The sequence below is a fragment of the Agrilus planipennis genome, unplaced genomic scaffold (assembly GCF_000699045.2).
Source record: "Agrilus planipennis isolate EAB-ADULT unplaced genomic scaffold, Apla_2.0 scaffold9, whole genome shotgun sequence".
Lineage (NCBI taxonomy): Eukaryota > Metazoa > Arthropoda > Insecta > Coleoptera > Buprestidae > Agrilus > Agrilus planipennis.
The window spans coordinates 1,035,252-1,047,197 of record NW_020442467.1 but is presented as its reverse complement, the minus strand read 5'-3'; the positions used below and the strand labels follow the sequence as shown (position 1 = coordinate 1,047,197).

At 34.3% G+C, this 11,946-nt stretch overlaps 1 protein-coding gene across 2 annotated transcripts in view; it reads right to left on the bottom strand.

Moving 5' to 3' along the window:
- Window positions 1-5,234: 5,234 nt before the first annotated feature.
- LOC108737239 (protein transport protein Sec24C) overlaps window positions 5,235-11,946 on the bottom strand; it is a 19,033-nt gene continuing 12,321 nt past the window's right edge. Inside the window, exons 2-11 of one of the 2 annotated variants that reach the window (XM_018469975.2) lie at window positions 11,363-11,755; window positions 10,981-11,307; window positions 10,554-10,870; window positions 10,332-10,496; window positions 10,058-10,268; window positions 9,189-10,003; window positions 8,506-9,082; window positions 7,494-7,694; window positions 7,152-7,345; window positions 5,235-5,799 (exon numbers count right to left, since the gene is read on the bottom strand). In XM_018469975.2, the coding sequence (XP_018325477.1) occupies window positions 5,659-5,799; window positions 7,152-7,345; window positions 7,494-7,694; window positions 8,506-9,082; window positions 9,189-10,003; window positions 10,058-10,268; window positions 10,332-10,496; window positions 10,554-10,870; window positions 10,981-11,307; window positions 11,363-11,747 (3,333 nt within the window). In that variant the 5' untranslated portion in view covers window positions 11,748-11,755 and the 3' untranslated portion in view covers window positions 5,235-5,658. The remainder of the gene's footprint in view (window positions 5,800-7,151; window positions 7,346-7,493; window positions 7,695-8,505; window positions 9,083-9,188; window positions 10,004-10,057; window positions 10,269-10,331; window positions 10,497-10,553; window positions 10,871-10,980; window positions 11,308-11,362; window positions 11,756-11,946) is intronic. The other variant, XM_018469983.2, reaches the window with a different exon arrangement.

The following is an 11,946-nucleotide window of genomic DNA, read 5'->3' as shown; positions in this document are numbered from 1 at the left end:
AAGGAGACAACTCTCGGCCAAACTCTTAACCGGTGAGGAGCGTATAATCCGTACAGTACTGCACGGAAAAATTGACCATTTTATCCACTACAATTGCATTGCTCAAATGTGCTGTTATTGGTACCAATTACTACTGAAAATATCAACGAGAGGTTTATTTATATTTGAAGACATATTAAAGGCTTCAACGCTTGTTTTCGACTCGCACTACTATTCATGATTGAACAAAACTTTTGGCAGGTACCGTATCAAAAAGTATGTTTAATAAACAAGAGTCGAGAGTATAATGAGCTTTCTTCTCCCTACGATTTTGCCAGAGCGCATTCAAGACATTAGAAGGGGCTCATCGCTAAAGAAAGTAAATGAAGCAGTGCTATTTGTTATTGAGATTAGGAACGCATAGACATTTAGTTTGCTTTTGAATTTTGTATTGAACCTACATCTACTGTACACTTTAATTTACAAAATAGACCATGTTACATATCTTGGAAAACTTGTAAACTGTCATTGAATTACGTGAGCTGTCTCTTAATTGTGTGTGCTGTGTTTACATTATGTGAGCTGTCTGAATTATATGAGTTGTCTCACTTAGAACTTAAATTAACTTGAACGTGTTAATAAAGGGGGTGGAGTGTAGGAATTCCTTCTTAAATATTATGGAAGACAAGCTCCATTGGTCATTACAAATGGGGGTGGCTCTGGTAGACGCAATAGTCTAAGATTTCACCATTTAACCCATTCCTGGGACAATAAAATTAAACGTCCTCGATAGACCTTCACAGCACAATACATAATTTTATCACAGCCTTCATGCTCTGACCAATTGGTGTACACATTTAATCTTGAGATATATTATCGTGCCATCCATAACTGTATTTTCAAGTATAGGCACAAAAGAAACCCTTCTCGAAATCGAAACAAAAGATTTTGATTCTGAAAGAAACTATTATTTAATATACGACTCGAACAGGTATAAGGTTTTAGGCTAAGACATTCACGGCTAATGATGCATCACAAAGCAAGATTTCCTGTTTCCCTTTCTGACTTTCTAGCAAATTTGTTTTTATCGTTACTTTTCGCCCTTCTCTCACCACTCCACTATCAACCCCTTTTTTTCCAATGTTTGCTTGGTACTTGGATCACTTAGACAAATGCTGGGTCAGTAATATTCCACAGATAATCTTTCATTCTCTTCTGTCTTCATTTCGTCCGTCTCATCTTTCTCACCCGAATCTCCACCCACCTATTCCCACGATTCCTGAAAGCAGGCTGAGAGGGCCTTCCGCCCTACCTTCCGGCGTAGTCCGGAGGGACTGCCCGCCCACCAGCATTACTGGCTGGTGGGAATGAAACACCCAAAAGTTTTTTAATGTTTAAGAGTTTGAAGATTGACCATTGCTTAGAATTCGGGAGGACGCCGCTTCGATTCCGGGTCCGTCTACCTTGGTCCAAGTTTTTCTGTGGTTTTCTTGGATCACTTAGGCAAATGCTGAGGCAGTAATATTCCACAGGTAATCTTTCATTCTCTTCTGTCTTCATTTCGTCCCTCTCATCTTTCTCACCCGAACCACCACCCACCCATTCCCACGATTCCTGAAATCAGGCTGAAGAGGGCCTTCCGCCCTACCTTCTGGCGTGGCCGGAGGGACTGCCCGCCCACCAGCATTACTGGCTGGTGGGAATGAAACACCCAAAAGTTTTTTTTTTGAAGATTGACTGAGCGGCATGGCCTAGAGGTTTAGACCATTGTTTAGCATTCGGGAGGACGTCGGTTCGATTCCGGATTCGTCTGCTTTAGTCCAAGATTTTCTGTGGTTTCTTTGGATCACTCAGGCAAATGCTGGGGCAGTAATATTCCACAAATAATCCCTACCTTCCGGCGTAGTCCAGAGGGACTGCTCGCCCACCAGCATTAATGGCTGGTGGGAATGAAACATCCAAGTTAATTTTTTTGCAAATTTCCCTTCTTTTAAGAAAACAAAAAACAAATCAGTACCAGCATCTCTGACATCATACCACTAGCGGCAAGGCAGAGAGAGATCCCCCGATCTTGTCTTTATGTTGTGTTTCTTTTAATTCGTCTTTCCCTGTAAATAGCTGTTTTTTTTGTAGTCATGTGTTAGGATATAATGTAGTGTTATATAGTTTTGCTTGTGTATATTGCCGCATTGTGTCTAATAAACTATTTTTAAAAACAAACTACCAGACTTTATCAAACGTCACACTATGTTGTATATTATTTTTAAAGTCACTCGTATGCTCAAAATCTTATTAAAATTATGAATTATATAAAGATAAAAAAATACTTACCTTGCTGGCGTGAAATGTAGCATCTTTCGAGACAAACATCGACTTTTTCTCTACACATGTTGGTTTTAAATTTGGCGGACACTCACAAAAACGCAAATAATTACAACGAGCATCACATAAGTCTAGTATACTGTAATATAAGACCCATGTATGGTAAAACGACGACACTACATTATTCAATTTCATTGTACTGATGATGATTTGCATTGATTCCGAACGAAGGATTTCTTCAATATTTATATGTATATGCATTTGTACTTACCATTTTTTATTTACAAACTTATTTTATAAATCTTCATCATATGTAGTAGGTATTACGCAAACAGGTAATTGAAACTATCAAAGGCAGATGAAAAAATCAATTGTCTTTTGATAACTTAGATTCCAAATAAATTATGAATAATATGTAAGGTGTTTAATACGAATGGAGTATTTTGTTTGCACTACTTAGTTTTCTTTGTATATTACAATTTTATTCCGATTTAAAAAGAAAACTACCATTTAGTTTGAATGAGAGAACGGTGGATTTCAAAGATAAAATACGTTTTAATTACAACGTTACATACCCCTGTAGTCTATTAATCATGTTATGATACTAATAACAAATTAGAAAACGAAGAATTTCTTCCAAAATAATCCTACTTATCACAGCTTTTTACCGAATGTTTATCACAGAGTTGTAATCAGACCTGTAATTAGGGCAGGGCCTAAAAGAAGCCGATTCTTTTCACATTTATGTTTCGTCACTTTTGTTTGTGGTTGGTATTATGTAAGGGTGAGCACATTAATTAACGTTTTATTTACTTGCATAAAGTAGGTACTAATACTTTATGATCTTGATTTCGATGTATCTTTAAGTCGACATGGGATTTTTAGAAAATTACAAATAAATGTTTAGCAAAAAGATTACCCTGTACCTACCAGAAATCGGCGTTACATTTGAAGTTGTTACGACATTGATTACATTAATTTCGTTATTACTCTTCGCCAGGGCAGTATACGGTGAGTTCAGAATAACATCATAATTGATAATTTCAAATTAAATTTGAAATAGAAATAAAATACCTACCTACGAAGGAACAATTGCCGGTTATTGGTACTGTTGTTATTAAGCGATGGACATGGTAAGACTTGCAATTGATTATTATCAGTATTGTGTACTGTTTCCTAATTATCTTTTGTTTTTTTTTAATGTTAAAACTGCCATTATGTTTCTAAAGTTATTGTTATTAAAATTGGGTAGTTAGAAGTAATTGGGCTTTTCTTTTGTCACATTATTGCAAAGTAATGGTAGGACTAAACGGCATAGATATTAAATAAAGTTCAAGGCAATTAAGAGTTGGAAGGTTTTTATTTATGAAGAACCAACATGGACGTTTCGCCTCTATTTGGGAAGCTTTGAATTTTATTTAATATTATCTAAACTAAGGGATGAAATGGAGAATGGACCAACCGGTATAGAGCCAAAAGCCTAACAGAAAAGAGATGTACAACCGAACATAGGGTATTTTATTTGGTACATGCATTCATCAAAGGGTCTTTTGAAAAATAAGATGTAGGAAAGGCAAAATACAGATCCCTTCAACCTTCTTTTTATATACAATATAGAAATGTAAGTCCAATAAGTGCAACTTACAGCCTTCGTGAGGGGGGTTCCATGTTGTTATAAAGTAAATCTTATTGGTGAATAAAACCTAGTTTGTCATGTATCGGTACGATCGTCATAAGGTTTTCGCAGGCTGAATAAAGTATTTTTTTTGATAATGTAGCGGTTCGAAAAACTACAAAACTACCTGGGATTTGCAATTGAAGGGTAGGTTAAGAATTACGTATACTACAATGTGTCCAGTTCTTAATATATATTTCAACCAGAATGGTCAGTTTTTGTAAGTAACCTGCAAATTTAATGTTTTTTTGCCACTAAACTACTGGGCCAGTTGAGTTCAATTGGGGTTTATTTTATTCGGTTTTTTATGACATAGGTATACATATATTACCGGCGCATCTTTTTCCCATTTTTTTTGCAGAATTCACAAAATATTCGTCCTCCAATTCTAGATCACCTTTTACATATCACAATTTACATGTGGACATTTTTTTGTTTACGTTGCAGTTTGTTTAACGGCAAAACTTAATTCTTTTATACTACAACAATAACATGGAATTATGTTCTCGCGTTTTTATTTTTGTCTACGATATGCAGCTATTGGAGCAAGTACATTTCAAATGCATACTTTTAAATACATTTTTACTATACCTCTACCGAAAGTAGTACTAAGGATATTTTCCCCTAATTTCAAGTGCAACATCCCCAACATAAAACTTTGTAAATATCATTCATTCCTGTACAGAATATAGAGGGATTAGGTTGTAGTTTAATCCAACATTGAGAAGCTTTAAGAATTGATTAGGACACTCTTAATAAAATTACCACGAAATTAATTAATTAATGAATCTACGCTAACGTAGATACAATTAAACTGACCTGAAGGTATAGCCGGCAGGAGTTTGGATAAGAAGCTCTTTCGTTTGCAGCCTGATTAATTCAGGTGAACGTGTAACTACCGTATAAATATTACCGGTATCCTTTCAGTTGAAGGTATCTGTTCTTGGTTGTTCTCGCTGCTGTTATGAGCAACTCATAGCTTTGCTCCAACCGTTTTCACGGGCAACAGGAGACTAGTATTATAAATCTATATAATTTTATGTAAAAGGCAACAGAAAATGGTAAATTTAGTCTGCTTGGAGTGGAAAATATTTTAGTATTATTAAATCAGAAGACCAATTTTAAACATCTAATTGTGGTTTTTAAGCGTCTAAAAGGAGTAAAAATATGGATTTCTTTCTTCTTCAGATATAAAAGAACAATTAGAATTTGTCATGTAATTACACATAATAATACTTATTAGAAATAAAGATTAAAACAATCAGTAATAGTTTATTTATAAGAAATTATAATACACCTTTAACATAATTTAAAAAAATAATAATTGCCTACACAAGACCTTATGACTAAGTATTATTATTTTTAAAAGGTCGACATAATTTTTTAAATTGATTTTTTGGGATCATAGGTACAAAATAAATTACAGAATTTATAGTTCATCAAAAAATAACATACAGAAATTCAGAATGATCAACTAACATGACATACATAAAAATTCTATTTGATTACGTGTTTTAACTTATAATACATGTATATATAATATATATTATGTAAAGTAACGGAAAAATATAAACATATATTTTTTTGAATGTAAAACAAAAGTATATCAATCTGTCAATTAATTGAACTGTAGTAGCTCTAGACGATCCGTTTTAACGTTGACATTTTCATTAAATATTTTTCTAGCTTAAGATGCTTCTAATTTCTTTATGCATATGACACAAGAAGTCTACATAACTTAAACTTCCATCTGAGCCTCGGTCTTCCACCAAGAAATGTTTAAAAACAGGTTCCAATTTCTCCTTCTGCCTCACGAGAGTAAGCTGTAGAATTAAGTTCAAATATAGACAAATATATGCATAAGTACAATTGTATTATCAATGTACAATAAACGCAGAACTTTTTAATAAATGAAAACGAAAACGCAGACAGACATTGCAGTAAATACATAAGTGTTAGGCGGATGTGCCGTTTATGACACCATATCTAAAGTTCGTCCCCCTAAAATGATAAACTTTGGCAGTGCTGCCAACTTTTTTTTTATGGATATGGTTTGGATCATAAAGTTGTCATGGTCACCTTTTGCGTGATAATTAGTATGGTAAGTAAAATTAGAAATGCAAATGATAATCGTGATATTAACATTTTATAAGGGACCATCCATAAATTATGTCACACGAATATTATGATTTTTTGTTCCCGCCCTAGTTCTTGCCACAGGTGGACACCTTTTTGAGACCCACGTCCGGTGTGATGTCACATATTTCACAATTTTGAAATAGCTGCTGGATCGAATTAGGGCTATTCCTAGTACTTAAGAGCATATGAATAAACACTTTTTATTCTTTCCTGGGATGGATACTACATAATTATCAGTGATAGAGATAACAGAATAGAGTAGGTAAGTCTCATATAGCTCTGCAAATTGTTGTGAGGAGTGAGATGGAAAAATAGTGAAACCCCTATTCCTTCTCTGTCTTTATTTAAAGGTGTTTTTGATTGGCCGACACAACTGAGTATAAGAGTGTACATGAAAAAAACAAAAAAAAACGGAGACAAAAAGCTACAGATGAGTTTACCATACTCTTTTTAATTATTTCCACGTTTTCAGTGTAGTGCAGTGGAGTAACCGTAAGTCATGACTATTTTGATGTACTTATGATATACGTTCTACCTTATTTGCCTGTTGTAGTATAAAATAGAGAAGCAAAAATTTAACCCTATGAGAATGTATCTAAAAAGCGTTATGACTAATAACGATCAAAAAAGCAAAAATCGCTGCACGACGAACGACTGCGCTCTGCCTTACTGCTCAGTGAACTGCCGAGCCCTTATGTCTCGTGCCGTATATTATGCGTCCCTATGTAGTTTTTACACCACTTCTATCTCTAGTGTTCTTGTCAATTAAATGATAAAGAACTTTCCTTTAATACTATTTTTTTCAGAATTAATTTTAAATAATACCCTGTAAGTTAACAGATAATTTTATTTTGTAAATTCATTGGTCCCTTCAAATATTTGTATTAAAATTTTCTTGATTTATAACAATTATGTTATTGTTTTTGAACGCACCGTTAGGTTGTGTTAATGAAATTGAAATAAAAATTAAAAAATACGTACTTAATATATCCTAAATTTTTAGAAACCAAAACAAAAATATAAAGACTAAACTCACCCTCATGCATTTATGCCTTTGATTTCTAACTTGATTGATAACTGAATTTACTGCAACTGAGAGTGGATTATCTAAATTGGGCAAGTGTGATTTGTCAATATTGATTTGCATTGCAGATGGGACTCCAAATATTTGTTGGCACAACTCGGGATCCAACGCAAGGCCAATCCACAGGAACATGTAAATGCCGTTTTCTATAAAAGAAAACAATGCATTATCAAAAGGAAACATAATATCGCTTGATACTCTCAGATAAGTGTACCTGTGTAATTTTATAGGTAGGTATTCGTTTTTAATGAAAGCAATTTGCTTTCGTTTTTTACAGATTGCTGTAAAACTTACCCAATATGTATAATCCTTGGTCAGTCATTTTTTCTATTGAACATCGAATGGGTGATGGTATTTCAACTTCGCTGTTATCCGTTATTTCAATTTCGTGTAGAGGAATTAAACGAGGATAAAAGTAGGTTACAGATCGAGGTACATCCATTGTCATAACAGCGTATATTTGATACGACTTGTCGTCAACGGTCATATCAGATCCTAGAATGCACATCATAAAAATGCTTTAAAAAATTAAAGCTTAATGTGCAATAAAGTACAAATGGTGAATTACTACAATAATCAAGATTAAAAATAGGAAAACGTCAGTTAGTTCATTTTAATGCTCTGTAGAGACAGCACTTACAATGCCTATGGGCCACTATTTAAATTAAAAATGGCAAAGCAAATTAACGCCCTACGATTTTTTTTTACTTACTTGAACTCAGTCAAGTTTCGGTAGTTAAAAAAGAGTTTTAAGCAGCAAAATAAATCAGGCAGTTATCTCTCAATATATAAATATACGAAACCACTATTAATAAAATGTGGTTGACAAAAAAACAATAAATCGAACTGCACATATTATTAATCACAATTGTTTATTCTTCAACTATCAAATTTACGACCTTTCCTGTAAACTATACGTAAATTTTTAATAATGATGACGCTATTAACTCTTAAATATTTTCATTAAGAAAAGAAAACTTGGACAGTTACGCCTTTTCAGGGATTCATCAGGAGTAAACTATTATACTAAATAAATGTCTTGAAAAGGCGAAATATACACAGAGTTATTATGAAAGTAAGAAATGAACATGAATGTCACTTCAAATTTAAATCTCTTCATTTACTCTATTGTGACTGATATATGCATGATGCGAAAAGAAACAGAAAAATTAAATTGTCGAAGAAAACCATCATCCTAAAATTTAACTTAACGTTTTAATTATGTACGTTGTTGATTTATGCATTTATAAGACACTGCTAATTTAATATCAAATTATTAATTAGAAGCAATTAATAATTGACTTACCTCCAGAAATTGCATCACTTTTTAATAAACAATTGACATAAAGTGGCAACAACTTCATACACTCAGGTAATATCAATTGGCCGGCGCTGCTGGGACTTGCGCAGTTTTTCCTATAAGTTGCCAAAATCTGTGCTGATCTGGAAACGATGGCATCTTTAACAGCTTTAGGACTGTTTTCTAATAACTTGTAGCACATCTGCTTCGAATAGTAGTTAATCAATGTGTCTAATTCGCAACTTCTATATAAATCTGCCATTTGTGAGCATGTATTTAAAGACAAATTTAATATTCGCAATCTCCTCTGACCGGAACAAGACGTGTACAAGAGTGCGACTTGAATGTACACGCCCTCTTCCTCCGCTAACTTGTCGTCGTGTTTAATCTCTACACCAACCGCCTTATCACAGTCTATTGAAGCCAATTCCATATCGGTAGTATTAGACATGAAGAAATGGCCGTAAAATTCAACAGGACGTACTCCTGTTGATGACCTTACTCTCATCATACAATCAAATGCAATAGGTCTACTGATGTTTCTAATTAAATCGATTATAAATCGATCGCCATCGATTTCGGACTGAAACGAAAATAACAATCATTAAAGTGTAAGCATACAGTGTGGTCTACAAAGCAAGAATTTTAATTATGCTAAATATAATTTTTTGGATGCATGAATGTCATACCTGGAAATAAGTATATTTATATATTTCCCCCCCAGTTAAACGTGAGACTTGTCCAATTGTTGCCAAATCAATGTAAGAATTATTGAACACAAATAGATCAACTGAACATCCGGACATAACACAATCCTGCCCAAGTTGATTATAGGCCTGACTTTGTGGCTGTAACACACTCTTCTCCTTATCAGTTCCTAATACTTTCCTATCATCTCTGTTTTTCAATTTTCCTGGTGCTTCAGCAGTAGGCAAAGATGAGTGGAACACTAATAATTTTCCAACTCTTTCAGATGCTTTCAGTGCCTCCAAACCTGCAGTTATAGCGGGCAAAAGAATCGTTTCTGTTTCTTTAGTATCTGCAAACATTTTTGGGATTTGCTGCATAAGTGCATCAATAGCTGCTTCTGATTCTTCCAGAGTTGAAAAGAACCCATTTAGTAAGGGAACAAACATGTCATTGACATCACCCACTATCATCATTTGAGGAGTAGCTGAACTCGTACCAATATTATAAAAATGAACTGTTTTATTGTATGTGATGAAACCAACTTTCATATTGCTTTTTTCTTGACCTTGGTCAACTGGTAGATTTTTGATGATGTTTTTCATTTGTGAACATATTAAATGCACCAACCCAGACTTTATGCTATTGTAAGAAACGTCAATGATAAAAATAATTGCAGGCGCTTGTGGTGGTTGATTATTTCGACAATAATCCTTAGTAGCCACGAATTCGTATGACCCTAGGATGAGTTCAGGGCGTTCGTATCGATCCATTCGTTGACCAGTGTGATCAAGGTGCTGGAAGTATTCCGTTGGAACTATAACAATTGTTTTTAAAATAATGGCAACACAAAAAGGTAAGTAATATCTACCATCAGTAGTTGCTTTGCAGAACAAACACTGAAATCGACGTCCACCATCAATAAACTGCATGAAAGGGCACATGTAGGCTTTACAACGAATACATCTCACAGGACCGAGTTCTCCAAAATTTACAATAGGTAAAGGAAATTCTTGTCCCTCTTGGTTAGCTAATGGACTGATTATGAGAGCAAATGGCACTGATGTTTGTTTGATAAGATCCTTAAAAAAAAAACATTCAAAGCAGTTTTAAAACCAATTTAACTTTGAATCTAACGAATGTACCTGAGAAATGGGGACATTATACATTGTTGAACGAATAAATCTGGGACTGGCATTGCCTTGATCTTGAACAACAAATTTTGTAGTGACCAAAGGGGGCACTAAACCTTTTTGATTTGTACAAAATACACCTGATCTATTTTTCTGATCATCTTGCATTACTTGAATCTATAAAAATAAAATCAATTGCAACATCTAACACATAAAATACATCAAATTACATACTGGACTAGGCATTTGATCGGGATCTAATCTTTTGCTTTGTTGTTGCTGCTGCTGTTGCTGATATGCTGGCTGTGGATAATGTCCCATGCCTCCAGGAGGGACTGGTCCACCATATGGAGGTGGTCCCTGCATTTGCATAGGTCCTTCTTTTTGCACATGACCAGGCACCATTTGTCCTGGACTCATAATTGGTTGGGAAGGATATGGCCCTATTTGTTGACCATTGTACATTTGCTGTCCTGGTAATGGTGGTGGAGGCATGTTATAAGATCCGTTTATTCCTGGGTTAGGTTCAAATGAATTAGGTTTTTGATTTCCTGAAATTACAGTAGTTTGAGGTAAACTTAAAAAACAATATAATAGTAAGCATATAATAAAATTTAAACTATGTATTCAGATTTATAAGAGGTTAAAGTAAGAAAGTTACCTGATACTTGATTACCTAATGTCATATTATGCATCTGATTTGATAAATGACTTGCATCATAATGATTTTGCCCAGGAAGCTGAGGTGGTTTTTGGAATTGGTTAGATTGATGGTGTTGATTTTGTCCTAATGGAGGATGCGGATAATGCATTCCAGATTGGGGAGGATGAAGTGGCATCTGTTGTGAGTGTTGAGGTTGAGGGGGTAAAAACTGGTTATTAGGAGGTTGACTAATTTGTTGAGGTTTTCTAAATTGTTGTGCCTGGTCAGTTGGTGGAAAACTATTAATATTTCCTCTTTCTGCAGGCATATTGCTTGGAGGAGGACCTATAAAATAACAATGTTACTAAAAATATATACAAGGAAATTAAAAAACAATTACTTTGCATTTGAGATTGAGGTGGTCCATTAAATTGATTTAAATGAGCATTATTACCATACAACTGCATTTGTGGAGCTTTTTGCACTGTCTGGGAATGTGGTATTTGGTTAGAAAAAGGCATATTCTCATTGTTTGTAACTGTTTTCGAAACGGGTGGTGATGTCAAGTTACTTGGAGGGACATTTCCTGGGGGATGAAAAACCTGTTGTGGTGGATGACTTCCAACAGATGGTGGCAACATATTGGGTTTCATATTACCAACTAATTCACTAGGTGCCCCCATTGGAGGAACACTTTGATAATTTTGTTGTGGACTTGAAACTGGAGGTGGCTGTCCAAAATTCTGGGGAGAATTAATTTGTTGGGGGTACAGCTGCTTATTCATATTCCTAAAATAAAAGTATTTAGAAATACTGATGAAATGAAATAATAACAAGTTATAAAAGTAGATATTATATGAATAACATTAATTTACTTAAAAAGTTTCTTGCAAAGTATGTTGCAGACTGAAACTAATCATTTTCTTTTAGCTATATTTCATAATGTTCTACAAAAATCAATATACTATGAATGTCATACCTGGA